The 22,897-nt window shown below is 42.4% G+C and overlaps 1 protein-coding gene across 1 annotated transcript; it reads right to left on the bottom strand.

Moving 5' to 3' along the window:
• Positions 1–467: 467 nt before the first annotated feature.
• LOC105522283 lies at positions 468–19,814 on the bottom strand. Its single transcript, XM_011956735.1, has 13 exons — positions 19,787–19,814; positions 16,137–16,195; positions 15,650–15,674; positions 13,272–13,358; positions 10,553–10,606; positions 8,504–8,565; positions 7,965–8,049; positions 5,561–5,799; positions 5,067–5,088; positions 4,748–4,789; positions 3,911–3,959; positions 2,358–2,399; positions 468–603 (listed from the first exon to the last, which is right to left on the bottom strand). Exons 1-13 carry the CDS (start codon positions 19,812–19,814, stop codon positions 468–470), a joined length of 930 nt encoding a protein of 309 aa, XP_011812125.1.
• Between the last annotated feature and the right edge of the window lie 3,083 nt (positions 19,815–22,897).

Here is a 22,897-nt window from a genome sequence, read left to right as displayed (position 1 = left end):
TTAAAGTTCCATTTTTCCGTACTTGGAATAGCTTTTCATTAGCTAAATTGAGCCACATGTAAAATCACTAAGGCAGACTTCCAGGGTTCCCACACGATAATCAAATGTCAACCAGCTGTGACCTCCTTCAACACCATCATGGGAAGTCAAACGTTGAGCTCTTTTTTGATGTTTAAAGTCAGCATAATATTCGCTGTATTATTATTCAGTGTATTACTATTTCCTTTGTGATGGAAATTTGGTTTTTACCAATTTTCTATTCCATTAAAACACTGCTGCATAGAAAAGTCCCATGCACATATTTCTCCTAATTGTGGAAATATTTTACATAAAAGACTCCAGACATGGGATGAAATTCCTAGGTTATTGGAATTTTAAAACAGGTACTCCGAAATTGCCCTCTTACAAATTCTATGAATTCATAAGCTTCCAAGTGTTACGGAGTTGCCCATTTTGAGAAACCTGTGCTAAAAGGACCCAACAATGCTGACGACAATGATGAGGATGGTAAGGAGGCCGGGAAGACAACAGAGTGATTCAGATCTTAGATCACTGTCGGTGTCTCCACTGGTCCAGTTCTTGCATTCGTTCTTGTGCTTTTTCCTTTCAGCAAATAAAAGAGCCCCTTGACATCACATGAATCCATGCTGTGCTTAACGAGTATTGCTTAGTAAAATGTCTATGACTAGTAATCTTCATCTATGCAATTAAATATTAATTTGTAAAACACTTCAAAAGTAAGCAATTAATAATTAGTAAATGAAAAGTCATCAATTAGAAAAAATCACTATTAAAAAGAAGTTATTTGTGTGATAAAAGAGATTGCCATTTTTGTATTTTGCATTGCCATATTTGTATGGCCCACGCCCATAATCTCAGCACTTTGGTAGGCCAAGGTGGGAGGATCATCTGAGGTCAGGAGTTCGAGACCAACCTGACCAACATGGTGAAACTCATTTCTACTAAAAATACAAAAAATTAGCCAGGCATGTTGGCATGAGCCTATAATCGCAGCTACTTGGGAGGCTGAGGCAGGGGAATCGCTTGAACCTGGGAGGCTGAGGTTGAAGTGAGTCAAGATAGTACTGTTGCACTCCAGCCTGGGCAACAAGAGTGAAACTGTCTCAAAAATAAATTAATTAATTATTAAATAAAAGCCTTTACCCCAGAATGCTGAGTAAATTGGCCAAAAATGCTAACCTATGCATTTCAATACTACAGAATTCACGTTGGTAGAAATAACCAGATGAAATACTTCTGGTATTTTACCTTCCCAACCCACAGGAGCCAATGTTTTTTTCTGTGAATAACAGAAACAGCAGAATTTACTTCCCTGTCCATAAAAGGTTACCACTTTTGTGTGTTCCCCTGAAACAGGTGGTGGCTGGGTGAGAAGGGGGACAGCACTGGGGCAGGAGATGGGGGCTCCAGTATTGTGGGCGAGTTTCCTAAACCTCTGCAACTTTCAGTCCCTAAATGGGATGAGCCATGGGAAGTTTTAGCACAATTCACAGAACAAAGTAAGGATTTGACATCTGACATTTCTCTCCGCATTGTTTTGTCATCAGCCACCACGTCCGGCACCTCCCAGCCCACTGGGCTCCGGCTGTTTCCATCACATGGAGAATGACCCAGAGCCTGGCCTCCAGCCACCCTCCTGGCCTTGCTGCTTCTCACTCTGCCACTGGCTCCTCACAGACCAGCCTGGGTGTCCTCAGACATACCACACACTTCACTGTGGGAGTCATGCAGCCCTCACGGCTCCTTCCCGAGGTAGCCACGGGGCTTTCCTCCTCAGGAGACTCTGCAGGCACCTGGATGAAGGGCCCTCCCGTCCCTCATCCTCTCTTAATTTTTGTTCCAGTTCTCCTTCCTTCCACTCAGTGCAGCACACACTGACTGATCCTCCATCTTCTCCATAAAGACAGGAACAGCACCAGCAGTAGAGAGTAGATGTCCAATGATAGAAAAAATAGTCAGTGATTTATCATTTCCATTTATCATCAATTAAGAAACTGTATCCTGAAGGTCATGTACCTCCTGTGGAACTGCTGCATCCTCAGCCTCCTGAATTTCAGCCCAGCACCTTCCTCCCCAGCACAGCAACAGGTCAGCCCTGACCATTCCTCTCTTATTGCCTTTGTGCAAACCAGGACCAGGACCAGGGCCAGGTGAGGCCTTGGGATTGTCCCTCCCCAACAATCTGCAGAACAATCCTTGACGTCACCAACAAAGCACAGCCTTATGAATTGGTGGTCAGTCCCTCCCAATATCTCGATCACTGTAAAGCTGGCAGCACCCCTCTAAGGTTGTCCTTCCCAGGCACTGCACCTCTAGGTGACAGAGTGTGTCCTTACCCTGAGGCCTGGGTGCCCAGTCTATCCTGTCCAATCAGCGAGCTGTGCAGAAGGGGGAATTCCAGGTTAAGGGGAGACTAGTGGGGCTCCTGCCTTTATGCTGCTCTGTTGGGAAGGCTGTTAAAGAAACGGAAAGTGCTAAGCAGTGAAGACAGAACATGTTTTCATTATTTAAACCAATACATTCCACAGATTAGAATAATAAGAAATGCTACATGCAAGCTAACCGAATCCAACAGCATATCAAAAAGATAATCCACCATGATCAAGTGGGTTTCATACCAGGGATGCAGGGATGGTTTAACATACACTAGTCAATAAATGCGATACATCACACAAATAAAATTAAAAACAAAAATCATATGATAATCTGAATAGATGCAGAAAAAGTATTTGACAAAATCTAGCATTTCTTCATGATTAAAAGCCTTCAGCAAAATCAGCATAGAAGGGACATACCTTAAGGCAATAAAAGCCATCTATGACAAACCCACAGCCAACATTATCCTGAATGGGGCAAGTTGAAAGCATTCTCCGAGGACTGGAACAAGACAAAGATGCCACGTTCACCACTTCTACTCAACACAGTGCTGTTCACTACAGCATTGGTTGTAAGAGCAAGACTGGAAACAGAACAAATGGATACCCAGAGGGGGGTGCTTAAGTAATTTTGGGAAGAGTCATAGGGTGCAGTACTTCATAGATCGGAAACAATACAATGGATTTACATTTGAAATGTGGAATAATAACTAAGGTGCATTGTCCAGTGGTATATGCAGAGCTGCAGACGACTTTTTATAAACACGATCACGCATCAGCATGCATTCCAGGTGCATGTTTCTATTTGCACATAGATTGTAGGGATGATATGTGAACAAAAATGTTGACTTGGTGTTTGGAAGTTCAGAGTGGAAGGGAAATTTCCTTGCTAACCTTTTATGATATTCAGAGTAATTTCTAACCGTGAATATGTAATACATTTAGAAACCTTAGCTAATAAGAAAAGCCTCTGTTCCTGGCCTCCTGCTGGCACATGTCAGGTGGACATGGGGCTGTCATGCTAATGTGTGCAAACTCAGAAAACTCCAAGAATGGGAGTCTGCTTTTTTCAGCATACAAATAATTATTAATAGAAACAGTATGATAATTATTGCTCATTGATACACCATGCATATTCTATTAGATAATAATAAATTTCTGACATTTGAACTATACTTACACATGGACACTGAAATATATGGATGAAATATTGTGGCTTATACAGGCAATGGTTTTATTGGCATTTTACAAACTGATCATCATTCCTCATAGCATGGGTCCATATGACATTAAGTAGCTTGTTATGTTTGGGAAAGGCAGTGATGACCACAAGAATGACTTCAACTACTAAAGTACCATGGAGATTTCAACAATGTTTGAATATTTACATATTTCATTGTGCTCCCAGGTTTTTTCTCACCCTAATAGCTCTCACCCATATCATGTGGGTCCCATTAATACAGATACTTCCGAATGCACCCCTCTTCCATTATATCCAGTCAGTTGCTGGTTACCTTGGGCCTACAACGGGAGGAGGGCAGGGGCTGCTTGCCACCTCCTCATCTACAGTAAGAGTCAATGAGCAGTTAAGTAGATACTGAAAACCATTTATCCTGCTGGAATGAGGAATAAATGGTTTCTTTCAATAGGGTAGTAAAATGCATCTTTTCCAAACTATTTATATGACTCAAGGTCCATCTCAATTTCAGATGTGGTTAGCCTCAATTCCTGATGCTCACCAAGGTGTGTAATGTTGTCCAAGGCCCAGTGCAGAGGAACACAGTTGTTGCCGTCAGACTGCCAGGGTCCGATCCCGCCTCCGTCACTCACCCCGGGAGCTCCCTTTAAGCTAGGAGTCAACAGCGAGGATGGAAACATGCTTTTTAAAGTCCTAAAAGTTCAGAGGATGACCATGAATTTCTCCTGCACCCCTGGGCACGTACCAGGAGAACTGTGTCTCCAGGTTCAAGTAAGTGCCTGTGAGAGAGTTGTGTCCCTCAGATTCTGTTCGCCACAGGTGCCTCCTGATGAAACCCCAAACCTCTTCTGCACAATCCCAAGCAGTGTTGACTAGTCCAACCCAAAGGCTGTGATGTTTGGCAGAGGCAGAAAAGAAAAGGCCAGGTGTTTGGGGAAAGATCACCTTTAAATAACACAGCACCCTCCCAGCCCAGAGAGACAGTTCTTACATTATGGCAATAAACCTGGAAAACATCAAATCCAGTTTGACACAGATTTCCTTTTTCTTCTTGATTTCATGCCCCCTCCTTCAACCTCCCAAGCAGCACGGATACCCCAAAGGCCCTGGGAACTCTCTCCCATTGGATCTTACCTGGAAAGTAGTTACCTACCTGAAAAATCCTCCTCGTCAGATATGCTCTCCACAATCAAATCTTCAGAAACACAAACACCAGGATAAGTCATTAGAGAGAGGCCCACCCACTCCTCCCACCCCAGCTGAAGCCCCGGTGCTTCTCACAGGATCCCCTGGTGTTTCCTCTGGTTCACAGACATCCCTACAGCCTCTCTGGACATTGTTTTATACTTGCAAAATCATCTGCTCTCACCAGACCCCAAATCCTCCTTCCCAAAAGGAGCCCAGAATCAGGTTTCTGTACCCTACAGACAGCGTTTTTTTCCTCAGGAAGTGAGTTATTTCAGGGTACGTACCGTTTTCCAGTATAAATGGCTCCTGCAATTATAGAAAAGAAAACATTAGGAGGGTGAAATGATGCCATGCACATCACACAGATCTGATATTCTCTCAACAACTTGAGAAAATTAGAAGGGGTATAGTGATTGATTCAAAGGTCGAACTCCCCCAAAACCAGCACAGAGGACACCTGTGGAAAAGACAAGACCTCTTCCCACAGAATTTATCTTTAAAGTGTATTTAGATTGGCAGTTTCACAACTCTTAATCCACGGGGGAAACCTGCTGTGGAGGGAAATACCTCTGCATTGCAGTGGATCGTGGATGCTGCCATCTACCACGCCCCCGTGTGCCCGGCATGGGTTGGTGAGAGGCTGCCAATCAATAGCACCACACCAAGGGAATTGCAGATGTCATAAATAATGCACATTGGCAGATGTTCATGTCTACATCTGATTGGAAAGAAGCCAGGAAAGTAACATTTCTGTTCAAGACAAAGAAAAGTGTCTTACCTTGGCAGCGTCTTCTTTTTTACAGATGTCTTGTACAGCGTCCTCATTAGTGATGTTGTATCCAATGTCCTCATTAGCAGTGTTATATGCAGCGTCCTCATTAGTGATGTCATACACAGTATCTTCATTAGTGATGTCATAAATAGTGTCCTCATTAGCGATGTCATATACAGCGTTCTCAGAGTTCTCGTATACAGTGTCCTCATTAGGGATGTCCTGTACAGGGTCCCCACAGGGAGCTAGGAGAACACAGAGTAAAGGTCAGTGCCCTGGTGGTGGAGACTGAATTTCCCAGGGAGCTTGCTTGGTGTGGTGCTTGGAGGTGGCTGATCACAGCATGGGCCGAGCTGATGCTGGGCCATCCTCCTGGGTGGACCTGCGCTAGAGAAGCTAAGGGACATGACTCAGAACGCTTTCTGCAGTGGGAATCAGCTTCCAGGTTCAGATATGCTTTATCCAATGAAGTGGGGAAATATAAAAAAATAGAAATTGACAAATTCCTGAAAAGCCCTCCATGAGTGCAAGTGTGATTTTTTTTGTTAACCACTTTACTTTCAGTATGCATTCACACATACTAAATATTTTTACAAGAAATCAGAAATTTTAATTTTTGTCAGTTATGTTAAATCTAACTTAGCTGTCAACATAAAGATTCTATCCCATTTACTCTGTGGTCTCCAGAAAATCTAGCACATAGTAAGCAGACCAAAATGTTTATTAAACGAAAACACAGAGCAGGGGCAGGGGGGAAGCTAGGCAGACCAGGTTGCGCCTGATTTCCTTGATGATGATACCTCGGTCAGATTAATACCGAAACTGCCTTTTGCTCTGCTCTTTTCCCTTGCAGAAGGAGGATGGCCCAAAGGATGAACAGGAAAGAAATGAGAAACAGAGGTCTTTGCTTAGGAGCTAAAGGCCACCTTCTGTTACACTAAACAGTCTACAAGTGGCCATGAACTCTGCCGTGATTCAGTGACAGAGTTCCCTCATGTCTTCTGGTCAGGTTGAAGTTCAGAGACATTGCGACTGTCTTTACAACTTGCAAGACACGCTGCTTCTGCATTTGCCTGCTGTGTGAGATTTACACTTGTTTTAAAGCCACATTTTGTTTCTGTTGGGCTGGTGGCCACACACTGCACTAGCCAGTCAACAGTGAGATGGCTCCTCATGGAAGAGGCTTGGCTTGAGGCTGAGGGTCTTTTACCCACATGTACAAGAGAGTTGCCATGAGGGGACGGAAGCCAGGCTAATAACCAAGTGCTGCACAGAGTTCCCATCTGCCCCTCCTCACCATTTTCAGCTGGCAGGATTTGAGCATTTTAGGGATTGGGAAGATAATATTACTAAATCTACTAAAATACATCACCCATCCTTATAGGCTTTGGTCAGTTGCTGAGCAAATTAACTTCACAACTGAAGTGGGCTGCACTGGCCTGCGTGGTCCCCCACTCCTCTTAGAATTTGTGAGTGTGGGGCCTACTGGAGGGTGGAAGATGGGAGGAGGGGGAGGATCAGGACAAATAGCTGATATTAGGCTTAATATATGGGTGATGAAATAATCTGTACAACAAACTCTCGTGACACAGGTTTATGTATGTGGCAAAGCTGCACTCCCTGCACATGTACCCCTGAACTTTAAATAAAAGTTAAAAAAAAAGAAAGGATCTGTGAGCTGACCCAAACACCTGGGGATCTTTGTGCTTTTGACACACTGATGACTACGCCGGCCCGTGGGGAGATGCGCCTGTAACTGCCCTGGGTCGTGTGACCACGGAGCCCACTTTATGATGACGGGCAGTGTCTGGGACCTCTTAGGCTCGGTGCTTTAGGGCTTACACATGAATGCTGGGCTCCCTGCGTGGTGGCGAACACACCATGACTAAGTGCATGTAAGCGTCAGCACTGGCCCACGCTCCTGGGTTCGTGTTTTCTCTTTTTCATTCAGGAACTCGGGAGCTGGGGCCACCCCCTTGGCTCTTCAGGTTCTCCACCTGAGCAGTGGGGATATTTATAAGCCAGACCCACGGATGGCTCTGGTGAGGGTGGAGGAGTCACTGTACAGAGACAGTAGACGGGGGTGGATTTTACTGTTAGAAGTGGACACTGGTGATTGAGTTGTATAAATGGGAAATCTCTCCTGAGAAAACACACACTCACTTGTACAGAAACACACACATACACACACACACACACATATGATGCAGCCTCACACAAGACACCACCAATCCTCAAGCACCCAACTCAGTACCACCCAAAAGGCAGCACAGCTGCTTCCTCAAAAATTGGCCATAATTTTTTCCCTGGGGAACTCGGGTTTTTTAAAAACACATCCACTCTGCTTATTCCTATCCCAATCCCAGGCTCAGGGTGGCTCTTCACATTGAAACCTGCAAGGATGCCACACCTTTCTGTGCATCCAGATTGCTTTCTTGGCAAGTAATTCCAGAATACTTACTAGAGTCACATCCCAGAGGGGCCACCTCCACCACCTGCAATACAGAAGCAAAGCTTTATGAGGGGTACGTCGTGTTGTGGACTGTTTGCACAAGGCTCTGTTTCTCTCAATGAATGTTGAAAACAAGATCAGAAAACCTTCAAGGTCCCCCAAACAAGGGTAGGATACACACTAGAAAAGATATCAGCTTCTGGATAGTGGATCCCTCAGGTCCACGTAGGTTGGCAAGTGCAAAATACTGAATCCAAGAAGACATTGCTTCCAAGGACAAGGGCCCCAAGGATACAGTCTACAACCCGAAGCCATCATAGGTAAATGCCATTTTGGATTACATATCAGTTGCTAAGAGTTGCTTCTTCTGTCCCCTCAGAACACTGCATTTAATATCTGTAATGGACATTGTCATTTTTTCACATGTAAAGTCAATTGAAAAAGAAAGACGCCAAGAAAGGAACATTTCTATTTCAGGGAAAGCAAGGCAACCTTACCCTCGCGTTGACCAGCCTCTCTCCATCTTCTCTGCCCTTGAAAGCTGCAGACTCCTCAGAGACTAGAAGGACACAGAGCAATGGTTAGTCACAGATGCTTTTGTTCATGAGTTATTCAGGGAGCTCTGCTTAATGTGGACAACAGGACAGTGTGTGCAGATGTGTTTCATTAAAAGCACAGCTTGAGCTGCTGCTAGAAAATCTTCCCTCGTGGAGAGACAGGAAGAGCAAGGAGCTGCGGAGTGAGAAACAGAGTCCCTGGCATTTTGCTGATGGCAACTTAAGGCACCGGGAATGAGTCAGTCTACAAATGGTACTGAAGCGCACGCTATAATCGGATGAGAGTCCCACTGCTCACACCGTGAGGTTTGAAACCCAGCTAAATGGTTTTCTAAACCCTGTAAAATAGTATTAGCTCACAGGATTTATGTCCCAAGACCATTTTCACCTCTGTGGATCCACAGCGGCTGTCACTGCAGTTATTATGTGTTTTAGCATTTTGCACTTAAATAAAAGCAAAGTTTAGTAGACAGATTGGATTCAATTCTAGGCAAAACAGTCTATTGTATTTATTCACTAACCCTTTGTTATAACTGCTAATGGAAGAATTAGAAATACTGAAGTTATATCCTTTAAAGTTAATTAAACCATAATTATTAATCACACAATATTTTTTCATCCAGACTTCCTTTTCTTTGTCATGCATGCTTATTAATTGAGTATGGAGAATATCTATGCTTGGTCAGGTCAGCCAACATTGGACTGTTTATTTCAAGAGAGGAGATATGGATTGAATGCTGGCATGTCTTAACTCTGCAGCGCAAACAGTTGCAACAAGTATGGTGAACTAATCACCAAATAACCCTTTGCTGCCTTATTTGTCTTTGTACCTTATGAGTACCTTGCAGGATTTGATTACGCCTCTGTTTTGTGGTGATAATACTTTCAACTGTTCCTAAAATATTGCTTCCGTCTTATCTGTTTGGGGCCAAATGCTGAGGATTTCATACAAATTAATGAATTTTGTGCACCTAAAGTTCTACAAAAAGGGGCAAATATTTGCAAATCACTTATAAGAGATTAAAATTTAGAACATATTTTAAACCTCCCAAAAATCTAAAACAACAAACTAAATAAAAATCAGACAACTCTTTAAAAATAGGCAAAAGACTTGAACATATAGTTCCCTAAAGAATATACACCCATGGATAATGGCACAGGAAAAGCTGCTCAGCATCATTAGTCATTAGGGAAATGCAAATGAAAAACATAAGTAGACACCAATATACACATACTAGGATGATTTAAAGGAAAGTAAGTGTGGACAGGGATGTAAAGAAATTGTAACCCTGATACATTGCTGGTAGAAATGGATAATAAAGTTGCAGCCACTGTGAAAAACAGTCTGCAGTGGCTCAGAAGGTTAAATATAGAACTCCCTTTAGACCCAGGAATTCGACTCTTAGGTATATACCCCAAAGAATAGAGAACAGAAATCAAATAGATATTTGTATAGTAATGTTTATAGTATCACTTTTCACAGAAGCCAGAGGGTGGAAATAATACAACTATCAATGAACAAATGAATATAATAAAAGCAACGTGGTCTACATGCAATGGTATATCATCCATCTGTAAAAAAGGAACACAATTTTGATAGATGATACAGCATGGGTGGACAGTGAAAATATTGTGCTTAGTGAAATAAGCCAGACACAAAAGGAGTATATTGTCTAATTGTACTTATATGAAGTGCCTAGAATAATCAAGTGCACACAAGAGAAGGTGGGATAGGAATTACCATGAACTGGAAATAGGGGGAAGGCGCTATATTGCTTACTGTGGACAAGGTTTTGTAAGAAATCATCAAAATTGTGGGTGTAGATAGTGGTGTTGGTTATGCAACACTGTGAATATTTTTAATGCCACCTGCGTGCACACTTTGGTTAAAGGTTCAAATGATAAATCTTGTGCTACATATATTTTCCCACAGTAGAAAACACGCACAGCCAAGCCCAGATGCCAGTCTTGCTAGCAGCCTTCCTTTACCTTCAAGATCTGGCCAGGGTTCACAGTACTTCGGAAGCTTGTTCTTGAAAGAGTCTGCGTTGGAAGAGAAATTAATGGAGAGAGGAGAAAACTTGAGAATGCACACTACTCACTCTGCAGAGCCAAGAACTCTCCCTCCCATGCATTGCTGATCCAGCTCAGTATTTCCTATGACCACTTCCTTTTTCAACTGAAGACTCTGCACCTGAAGGGCTTCCCAGGTTTTTCACCTTGGCCCTTGTCAGGACTGATCCTCTCAGCTACTGTCCATTCCACCTCCATTCATGTCCATGCCACATCAAGCTGTGCTGTCCAGATGGAATGAATCCACCCCAAATGTCCCTTTCTGGAGGAAGCCACCATTATGCTGTACCTCCAACACGTCCACACACGCCGAGGCACCTCGCTCACGCAAGGTGTGTGTCCTCCAACCAAGTTTCACGCTCTAAACCCAGGTAACTTTTGAAATCCAAGTTTTGTTGATTCCCCTACTTCAGGTGCTCCATAGATGCTCGTCTGTCTGCAGAACCCTGCCCCAGGCAGTTAAATTGTCCAACGTGACCAGCAGAATTTTTCTGTTAATTCTGACCTTGTGTTGTGAGTACAAGTGTTTTTCCCCCTTCAAATTTCTGTCTCTGTTACTGATAAAAGTATGTAACTGATAATGCTTTTTTTCAGCTATGTTGCCAAGCACATTTATATAAAAATACACTCTTAGATTGTTTTGAGAATTTGATAAAGATGGTAGCAACAATGATAATCTTATTTGTTTTATACTAATCTTTATGTGTTACTTTCATAATTTCTTACATGTTGAGGCCACCATACATTGTACAGTGATATTAGTGTTATGCATCATGGTCGGAATATAAACTGGCAAAGCTAAGTTAGAAAACAGTTCTCTTGTTTCTTAAAAAAATTAGGCCGGGCATGGTGGCTCATGCCTACAATCCCAGCACTTTGGGAGGTAGAGGTAGGTGAATCACCTGAACTGAGGAATTTGAGACTAGCTTGGTCAGCATGGTCTGTAGAGGGAAATTTGTAGCATTGGATGCAATATATTAAAAATCACAAGATGTAAAATCAGTAATATCATGTTTCAAGTAGGAAACTGTAGAAAATAAAGGAATGCAATGTAAAGCAAGTAGAAGAAGTAATAACATCTCAGAAGTCAATAAAATTAAAACACTGAAATCATCAGAAAATCATTAAAACCAAAAGCTGGTTCTTTGACATGCTCATTACAATGAAGGAACTTCTATGCAGGCTAACTTAAAAAAGAAGGTAAGACAAATGACCAATTTCAGAAATAACAGAGGAGCCGTCTTGACTGAACCATTGAGCACTAAAAGGATAATCAGGGAGTATCATGAACAATTCTATGACCACAGTTTGATAACCTCAGTGAAATGTACCAAGTCCTTGAAAAACAGTCTTCCCAAGGTCACACTAGAATCCTAGATAATTTGAATAAGCTTATGTCTATTAAATAAGTTGAATTCACATTAAGAGCATTCCGAAAAAGAAAGCACCAGACCCAGATGGTTTCTCTCATGAAATCTACCAAATTCTTCAAGAGATAAAAACAAAAATTCATTTAATTCAATATTATTTGATGATTTAATGTGCTTTTTATGCCATTAAGGCATAAAAAAGACGTGAAGGAAGCTTAAATGTATATCAATTTAGTGTAATGAATTTGTCTGAAAAGCCTATATAATATATGATTCCAACTATATGACATTCTGGAAAAGGCAAAACTGAAGCCACAGTGAAAATATTAATAGTTGCCAAGGTTTCTAGAGAAAGAGGACAGAGATTAATGAGTGAGAAGAGGGGATTTGTAGGGAGGTGAACATATTCTTTATGAGAACATAATGGTGAACATAATGTTATCAATATTTCGAACATCATATAGATGTGTAACAGAAAAAATGAACATTATGTGAGTGATAGACTTCAGATAATAATATGTCAATATTTTCTCATTACTTTTAGCAAATGTACCACATTAGTGTAAGATGTTAATAATAGATGAAATTAGGAAGTGAGGGTGAGGGGACAGAAGGATATGGGAACTTTGTGTATTATGTGCTCAATTTTTCGTTTGTTTGTTTGAGATGGAGTTTCACTCTTGTTGCCTAGGCTGGAGTGCAATGGCATGATCTTGGCTCGCTGCAACCTCCACCTCCCAGGTTCAAGCAATTCTCCTGCCTCAGTCTCCTGAGTAGCTGGGATTACAGGCACCTGCTGCCACACCCAGTTAATTTTTATATTTTTAGTAGAGGCGGGGTTTCACCATGTTGACCAGGCTGGTCTCCAACTCCCGATCTCAGGTGATCTGCCTGCCTTGGCCTCCTAAAGTGTTGGGATTAAAAGCAAGAGTCACCACACCCAGCCATATGCTCAATTTTCATGTCAATTTAAAGCTCTCTAGTTAAAGAAATATATTAATTTAAAAATAACAATATAGCACCACTCTTTCAGGGAGCTCTATGCTAATGTTTAACATTGTCCATCATTAAACATGAACCAAAATTGACTTTTAAGTGTATATTTACTTTTGTGGTTGTAGCAATACTTACTAAGCAAATTAGAATTCTGACACATTAAAAAATATGGGTTAATCTCTTCATAGATTCCTCTTACATGGGGGACACTGAATACTCCCCACAATGGCGATTATTGAATCAACTTAATGAATGGACTTCCACAGTACCTTCTTGTGGGTATACCTTCTGCTTTCCCCAGAAGCCATGATGCTTTCGACGCTGGGCGGTGTACAGGCTGTATCTTCTCAAAATTTCTATCAGAGAAGATGCTAGTTAATGCATTTACAATAGAGAGGACTGTTGACATCTTGCTGACAGAATACCAGAGGGAAAATAGTGATAATCTGTTCTAAATTTAATCTTATGATCCTGCTTCTTTAAAGGCTTCCAAGCAGAACCTGCTGAATCAAAGTTGGGTTTCAGGAAGATCACAGTTCACTGAGCACTCAACACCCCTCTCAGACAGACTGTGGGCAGTGAAGGCTGACTCCATATCACACAGAGACAACTTAGATCTTTCTTCTCAGAAGCCCAGTAGTCTTCAGAGGAACCCCCCATTCTTACACAAGTGGGTCATCCAGGTCTCAGGCAAAAGCTACCAGTATTTGGTAAAATTTGAGCTATTACAACTGTACTAACTTCTATGTTATTACAAAGCTTTGTCCTCTTTTAGTATGGATTTTAGCAACAGTGACCTAGTTAATAAGAAATAGAAGGAACTACTGGAAGAAAGTATGGAAAGGACACATGAGGTAAAATTTGACTTAAAATGACCAGTCTCATTCACTAATCTTCACCACAGTCTTATGGGTTCAATGGACCTGTCCAGTCCTTTGCTCTGTTCCCTCCATCACCTTCCTAATTGTCCTCCACCACTCATGTAATAGAAACATTGCACAGGGGAGCTAATCACGTCTTCTATCCCCCACTTCAGGCTCACCCATAAGTTCACAGTAAAAGCCTTTTCAAATGACTGCTTTAACTGCTGCTACGGCTCGTATCATCAGTTGAATGGGAACGCTCATGTGACTTTACAAATCCTTTATTGAGAGATATGATTCAATACTGGAACAGTATTCTAGTATAGTAAATCATTGATTTTACATTATGAAGATCATCAGTTATTGGAAATATATAAATAATGAAGCCCAGCCTCACTGCTCAATGCTGCGTGTGTAAATTCACTGAGCGTGCTGACTCCCATGCCTGCACCCACCTGCTAACACAGGGAGGGTCCATTCAGAAGGAAGGCACGGCTCCAGCACTGATGCTCTCCCACCAGCTTCACAAGAGAGTTGCCACAAGGGCGACTTAATGATCATGATCTCTAAAGTGTGTAGCTCAGAGGGCTTATGGTGATAACTCCATCCAAGATTCTAGAGCATCTCCCCTATTCTTATTGAACTTGAGCCATGTCTTGAGGAGAGACACAACTATGACACGCAGGCACCACATTGTCCTACTTAGTGACTCCCTTAGTGTTTCAGAACCTGTGATTTGATCAGAAACATGGGCTTTCTACGTTGCTTTCACACTAAGGACTATGTGAAACCTGCAGGGCGATGCCTACATAGCTACCTGGATTCTGAGATCACTGAGGCTCTCTTATGTGAGGGATGGCATTTGGGATCTCTCCAGGCTTGGATAATTCCAGGCATAGACGGTGCTGGAACTCCCTTGCACGGTGAATAATGATCCCTTCACTGGCTGATAAATAGAGGCTGTAGTTCAGGCCTTCAACACTGGGACCGTGTGAGTAAACATCTTGGCTCCTCACTTTGTAGCAAGTGAGCCGGGGCACATTTACTTCTGTGGCTTAACAAGCTCACAACATATGGCCATGAGGAGGTTTGAACTAATGTAAGTAAAGTATGTGGTCTGATTTGTTAAATTAAAAAAAATGGCACTGAGAGTTGTGCTGGGTAAACACATTTTTTTCCTGGGGGAAACACACACAGACACACACTCACAAGCAAATCATGCAGACTTGCACATAGACCACCCCCACTCCGGCACCAATACACACTCCCACATAACCTAATGTGAACACGTTCCCAGGAACTATACATAGATAAAAGGAATTTATCACCTGGAAAACCAGTTTCTCTTACTATACCCCACATCCTCATTCCCCCCAGGGTCTTGGATCACGGAGGCGCTCCAGACAAAAGCCAGCAGTTAGGCTCCACATTTCCTATAGAATCTTTTTCTTTTCTTTTCTTTTTTTTTAGAAGGAGTCTCGCTCTGTCGCAGGGGCTGGAGTGCAGTGGCCAGATCTCAGCTCACTGCAAGCTCCGCCTCCCGGGTTTACGCCATTCTCCTGCCTCAGCTGGGACTACAGGCGCCCACCACCTCGCCCGGCTAGATTTTTGTATTTTTTAGTAGAGACGGGGTTTCACCGTGTTAGCCAGGATGGTCTCGATCTCCTGACCTCGTGATCCGCCCGTCTCGGCCTCCCAAAGTGCTGGGATTCCAGGCTTGAGCCACCGCGCCCGGCCTATAGAATCTTTTTCTAACAGCCAGTGAGTGATTCCAGAATACGTACCATTGATTGTGCTCAAAAAAGTCACCTGTAATTAGAGAAGGAAACACTCTGAGAATCAGGCCATGCTATGGATGGTTCGCACAGGTCTTCTGTTCACTTGGAAACTCTGGGCAACCAAGATGGGAAAGAATGTTCAAGTCAAAAGCCCCAACTCTAGAGTTCCCTCAAGAAAGCACAGGGGCTTTTCCTGAAGAATGCTTCTGTCTAGATAATTTCTGGGTGGCAATTACAGAATTCTTATCTAAAGTGGAAAACTTGTTCCTGAAGAAAATATCCCTTAACACACACTGTACTATCTGACCCTGCCAACTGTAGTTGTCCTCTGGAATCAGGCGTCAGTTGGTAAGGTACACCTCCTCCATTCCCAAGGAAATATTATCTAACATCTATAATGTACTGGTTAATTTTCCCATAGCTGATAACAACTGAAAAATAAAGGAACCAAGAAAACAACATTTAATTCTTAGGCAAAGACAGGCTACTTTACCGTGGTGGTAGAGTCGGGCTTCTTTTCCACATGCTTTTTGGAAGGCTTCTTCGAGTCACCTAGGGGATGTGGAAGGACACAGCATGGCTGTCAGTTCACTGGTGGTGCTATTCATGAATGACTAAGGGACTAGAACTTAGGGGTGTGCCTGGTTAACAAGCATGGATTGAGCTTCTCCTGGACCATCCTCTTCATGGACCAAGGAAGACAAAGAAAAAGCAGGAAGGAAATGAGAGTAGAGCCCTTGGCTTTCCAGTGAATGGCAAATGAAAGCAACGTGAAATAAACAAACTCCAAATGAATGAATACTAAAATACATGCTAGGATTCAACCACAGTGTCCTGTCACTTCCTCAGACCCTTTAAAAGCCCAACAGGACTGCCACTACCTTCTTGACATCTACCAAGTCTCTTTCAACCTCCACAGACCCAAGTACACTGCTACTGCATTTATCATGGGGGGTATAGGGTTCTGCTCTCGTTTATGTGTGAATTTTTTAAAAACTAGATTTAATTCCATGCACCAGCATTAATTACGTCTATTTATTTTCTTAGTTATAAAAATAATTGACCAGGTGTGGTGGCTCACACCTATAATCCCAGCACTTTCGGAGGTCAAGGTGGGCGGATAATTTGAGGTCAACAGTTCGAGACCAGCCTGACCAACAAAATGAAACCCCATCTCTAGTTTAAAAAAAAAAAAAAATTAGCCAGGCATGTTGGTGTGTGCCTGTAGTACTAGCTACTTGGGAGGCTGAGGCAGGAGAATCCCTCAAACCTGGAAGCGGAGGTTACAGTGACCTGAGATCGTGCCACTGCACTCCAGCCTGGGCAACAGAGTGCGACTCAATCTCAGGGGAAAAAAAAAAAACAGGCCGGGTGCAGTGGCTCACACCTGCTATCCCAGCACTTTGGGGAGCCAAGGAGGATGGCTCATGAGGTCAGAAGATCGAGACCATCCTGGCTAACACAGTGAAATCCCATCTCTACTAAAAACAAAAAAAACTAGCTGGGCGTGGTGGCATGCGCTTGTTGTCCCAGCTACTTGGGAGGCTGAGGCAGGAGAATCTCTTGAACCCAGGAAGCAGAGGTTGTGGTGAGCCGAGATTGTGCCAGTGCACTCCAGCCTGGGCAACAGAGCAAGACTCCATCAAAAAAAAAAAGCGTCCCCCCTCGCTAAAAATAATCAATTATTAAAGATTAGAAAATACTGAAATACTCATATTTTAAAATAACCGCTATAATCATACATTTTCCATTTAGCCTTCCTTTGCCTTGTGTTTGCAGTCATCATGTGAAGGGCTGCCTATGTTCAGCCCAGGCAACCCACAGGGAGAGAGGGCATAGTGGGGACATGGTCCCTGGTGAGCACTGAGGCTCTTCAAACCAGCTGCCAAGGGAGTTGCTACCAGGGTGATACATGAGGCTAATGATTAACTGGTATTTTGTGTTACTTGTCTCGTCCCCAGGTTGTGTAGCTCACAGACTTTTTTAACATTTCTATAGGAGTCATCTGAAGTTCATAATGCCATCAAATACCAATAAAGGGTCTTCCATTATTTATTGGCTTTGGTTTATGTGCTGAGGAGTGGCTGAGCACTGAAAGAATGTGACCAGTTGTCCCAAGTGTTGTCCTCCAACTAAAAAGCACAACCAGTTCAAAAGCATTTGGACTTCTATGTGCCTTTTACATAAAGACTATGACACAGCTAAGCTATTCATGTACTAATGCTTGCCCTGAGCTATGTGACCACGGACACCACCCTATAATGTGACTAGTGTGTAGGAACTCTGCAGGCTCAGATCATTCCACACATACATGCAGATGAGGGAACTCCCTTGCAGAGTGACTCATGATCCTACGGCTGAGTGCTGAGGGCAGGTCGGTAGTTCAGAGTCTCAACTTTGGGGCCATATGCTTGGGTTCCCATCTTGGCACTTTTGCTTAGGGCCACATAAGCTTGGGCACATTCATCTCTGTTTCTTTCTGCCCAGTGAAAGGTGACAGTAAATCAATCATGCCATATGTCTGTGGTGATGGCTGAATGATTCGATGTAGGTAAAGTGTACAGTGTAAGTGCTCATGAGGCTTAACTGGCAGTGAAATGCCCTGCTTTAGATTTCACAGCTTAATAAGGCTCACAGGCTCATTCAACTCCAGGATTCTGAACTCCCAAACCATTGTTCTATGAAATACACCTGCTTGGCCTAAAACCAATCACTTTATCATAATTCAGACCCAGTTTTAAAAGCAGATAAAGTTGTCAAAAGTGCTGTGTCTGCCTGAGCGCACACTCAGTGTCCTCCACACAAAGGACACCACTGTCTGCCACAATGGCCCAGTGGCCTGGCTGGCACAGACAGTGGCAGATAAATGGGCAGGAGATCCCTAATCCCATCACCATGGCGATAGGGCATCACAGACATTCCAGGGTGAAGGCACAATCTGTGTTGTGAGGTCCAACTGCTGCCATGTGGACAGCTGTGCTTTTACATGTACAGGAAGGTCACTGAAGATAAGTGTTTTATATCCATGGTCAACAGATGAGATGACCATGAAACAAACATCAGTGTACTGGGTGGAGCAGCTTATCTATTCAGTCTTCTGCACTAAAACCTGTGAAACAGTATCATCTTGCCTTATTTACTAACAAATACAAGTGTCTCTAAACTTAGACACTTTCCAAGTCATGGAACTGATAAGCACTGAGCTCCTGCAGAGAGCTCTGCATGATGGCGCGGGAGAATTAGGGTACACAGTCCATCAAAACAGCATTAACAAGTCAGCAGGTTTTCAAAGCTCTCTACGTGCAAACTCACACAATTATCCCTTTAATTTTTATCTTCATGTATACGTACACGATCTACTTATTTCTGAGTATAAATAAAAGTGTACGTTCTTAGTTAACAGTCTCTACCAATTCATTCTATTTATCTTTCTGTGTCGAAATACTGAATTTCATTGGGTAACAAAAAAAAAAAAGTTTGACTAAGATTACTCTGGAATGGTGAGTAGGTTGGGTGGTTGACTATAATTTCCAATTCTACGATTTTGGATAACTCCCAAAGCATAAAAATAAATGTGTGCTTTATTTCACATGCAGACAATACACATTCTTATTACTTTTTAAAATTAATATGTGAATGGACATGACTTACTACAAATTTATTAAACTAAATACACATTTCACAACAGAAGAAGAGAGGAAAGAAAAACATGTTAAAAACAAAGATAGGTACATTTTATTGTGTGAAAAGCCTCAAACCCATCCGTACTACTGTGGCTTTGCTCCAAACTTTTTGAAAGTAATGATTTCAGAGGTTCTTAATTAGGTTAAAAACTACATTAAAATAGACTTTGCCATATTCTCCTCAAGGGAATAACTTAATTTGGGTCAGGGAGCATTGAAGGGTGTAGGATGTAAAAGGAAATGATACATTATTTTTTAAATGAAGAAAAAGTTCAAAGGCACTCTGCTTGATACAAGAATCAAATATATAAAGTGAGAAATAAAACATAACCACAAAACGTACTTATAACTGCATACGGAAAATACAGAGGATAATTTTTTAAATAACGTATTTGAAAGTATTAACTAGTAATTTGAAAAGACAGCATGTGGCCTATTTGACAGGCCAGTATGAACATACCTTGAAAGCAGGAAAACTGGTTCCCCATAGGAAAAATCAAAATCAGGAACAACGAAAGCACAAAGGTTCAATCTGCTCTGACCTTTGAAAAACTCAGCACAGACAGTGGCACTTAGGACCAAGGGCAAGAGATCCCTAATCCCATCATCATTGCGACAGGGCATCATAAATGTTCCAGGGTGAAGGCACAATCCACCTTGTGAGGTCCAACTGCTGCCATGCAGACAGCTGTGCTTTTACATGTACAGGAAGGTCATTGAAGGCTCAGTGTTCTATTTCAAAAACTGAATCCCAAACCCACACGTTATTCTGTACTTCTTAAAATAAGTTATGAGATGGGGAAATAGGATACCCCCAATATAGCCAATAGTGAGAATTTCAAATGGAAGAGGGGTACACCTGATATTCTGAAAACAGAGATTCCATTCTGTTTTTTCCTTTTTAGCTTTCATGTGAGATTCAGGGAGTACATGTGCAGGTTAGTTACCTGGTATATTGTGTGCTGCTGAGGTTTGGGGTATGAATGATCTCAACACCCAGGTACTGAACATAGTACTCAGCAGTTTTTCAACCTTTTCCTTCCTCCCTCCCGCTCCTGGCGGTTCTAATGTCTATTGTCACCATCTTCATGTCCATTGGTACTCAGAGTTTAGCTCCTACTTGTAAGAACATGAAGCGTTTGTTTTCTGTTACTACACTAGTTCAACTAATGGCTTCTAGCTCGAGCCATTTTCCCACAAAGAACATAATTTCATTCTTTTGCAGCTGCATAGTATTCCATGGTCTGTATGTACCACATTCTTATCCAGTCCACTGCTGATGGGCACCTAGGTTGATCCCATGTCTTTGCTATTGTGACTCGTGTTGCAATAAACATATGAATGCATGTGTCTTTTTGGTGGAATGATTTGTTTGCTTTTGGATACATATTCAGTAATGGGATTGCCAGGCTGAATGTTAGTTCTGTTTTATGTTCTTTGAGAAATCTCCAAACTGCTTTCCACAGTGGCTGAACTAACTTACATTCCCACCAACAGTGTATAAGCATTTCCTTTTCTCCTTATCTTTGCCAGTGTCTGCTATTTTTTGACTTTTTAAAAACAGCCATTCTGACTGGCGTGAGATAATAATATCTCATTGTGGTTCTGATTTGCATTTCTCTCATGATTAGTGATGATGAGTATTTTTTCATGTTTCTTGGCTGCATGTATGTCTTCTTTTGAGAAGTGTTTATTTGCCCCCTTTTTAAATGGGGTTGTTTTTTGCTGTTGACTTAAGTTCCTTATAGAATCTGAAATACTAGACCTCTGTTGGATGCATAGTTTGTGAATAATTCCCCCCTTCCTGTAGGTTGTCTGTTTACTCTGTTGATGGTTTCTTTTGCTGTGTGGCAGCTCTTTAGTTGAACTGGGTCCCACTTGTTAACTTTTGTTGCAATTTCTTTTAAAGACTTAGTCATAAATTATCTCCCATAGCCCATGTCCAGAATGGTACTTCTAAAGTTTTTCTTCCAGGATTATTGTAGTTTTTGAGGTTTTAAATTTTTAATCTAACCTGAGTTAATTTTTGTATATGGTGAAAAATAGGTGTCCAGTTTTTTTATTTCTTCTTACTTTTTGAGTCTTGCTGTGTCACCAGGCTGAAGCATAGTGATTTCAGCTCACAGCAACCTCCGCTTCCTGGGTTCAAGCGATTCTCCTGCCTCAGCTTCCTGAGTAGCTGGGATTATAGGCATGTGCTACCACGTCCAGCTAATTTTTGTATTTTTAGTAGAGACAGGGTTTCACCATGTTGGCCACGCTGGTCTCTATCTCCTGACCTCATGATCCTCCTGCCTTGGCCTCCCAAAGTGCTGGGATTACAGGTGTGAGCCACCACGCCTGGCCGCAAAAGTTCTTTTCTATGTATTTATTTATCTCTTTCTTTTTAGAGACAAGGTCTTGCTCTGTTGCCCAGGCTAGAGTGCAGTGGCTACTCACAGGTGCCAACCTTGTGCACTACAACCTCCAACTCTCGGGCTAAAGCAATCCTCCTGCCTCAGCCTCCAGAGTGGCTGGGACTACAAGGGACCTTCACTTTTTAATTATTTTATTGAGCTGTATATTTGTTCTGTGTACTTTAATATAAAAAGCATCTTTTACCAGCCTGCACAGGCTTGTAAGGAACAGTGGTGGCAGAAATACAGGTGACTAGGACCAGATAGTTCTGTTCTGGTTCTGCTACTGGCTAGCTGTGTAGTCTTGGGCAAATGAAATCACCTCTTTGAGCCTCATTTTATTCTCATAACATATTCTTACGGGGCTGGTATGAGGATTAAAATCATGCAGCATATGTTGAGTGAGTGTTTCTTGAACTATAAATGCCTAAACAGATGCACCATTAATGCCCATTCACGCTTACCAGACATCTCCTCGGTGCGGGCATTGTGCTAACGCTTCTTCATGCATCCTTACAGCAAACTATAACAGCACTCATTTTGTAGATGAGAAACCTGGGATGCAAAGAGACAGCTAGTGAGGGATGGAGTCAGGATTCAAATCCAGGCTGCCTAGTTATGAGGACCAAGACCAGGTGTAATGGCATATGCCTGTAGTCCCAACTACTTCAGAGGCTGAGGCAGAAGGGATACTTGAGCCCAGGAATTAGAGCTATAGTGAACTGTGATTCCACCTGCACTTCCACCTGTGTGAGAGAGGAAGACCCTGTCTCTACAAAAAAATTTGAGAAACTCTACATGGCCAAAAATACTCATTTGATTTTAAAATTACTTTCTCTTTCATTAAATAATGAATTAAACCATTTTTTTTTGAGATGGAGTTTTGCTCTTGTAGTCCAGGCTGGTGTGCAATGGCCCAGTGTTGGCTCACTGCAACCTCCCCCTCCTAGGTTCAAGTGATTCTCCTACCTCACCCACTCAATTAGCTGGGATTACAGGTGGGCACCACCATGCCTGGTTAATTTTTGTATTTTTAGTAGAGACGGGGTTTCACCATGTTGGTCAGGCTGGTCTGAAACTCCTGACCTCAGGTGATCCAAATGGCTTGGCCTCCCAAAGTGCTGGGATTACAGGCTTGAGCCACCTCACCCAGCTGGATTAAATAAATTTGTAAG

Source organism: Colobus angolensis, unplaced genomic scaffold (genome assembly GCF_000951035.1).
Source record: "Colobus angolensis palliatus isolate OR3802 unplaced genomic scaffold, Cang.pa_1.0 Scaffold423, whole genome shotgun sequence".
Taxonomy (NCBI): domain Eukaryota; kingdom Metazoa; phylum Chordata; class Mammalia; order Primates; family Cercopithecidae; genus Colobus; species Colobus angolensis.
Note: the sequence above shows the minus strand (reverse complement) of the source record. Positions and strands in the feature narration are given on the sequence as shown.

Coding starts and splice junctions, on each gene's coding strand:
- LOC105522283 (XM_011956735.1), bottom strand. CDS start 19,814: ATGGGGAACCAGTTTTCCTGCTTTCAAG. Junction 5,800..7,964: donor CAATCTGGATGCACAGAAAG/GTGTGGCATCCT, acceptor GTGTTCTCCTAG/CTCCCTGTGGGGACCCTGTA. Junction 5,089..5,560: donor AAAAAGAAGACGCTGCCAAG/GTAAGACACTTT, acceptor CTATAATTGCAG/GAGCCATTTATACTGGAAAA.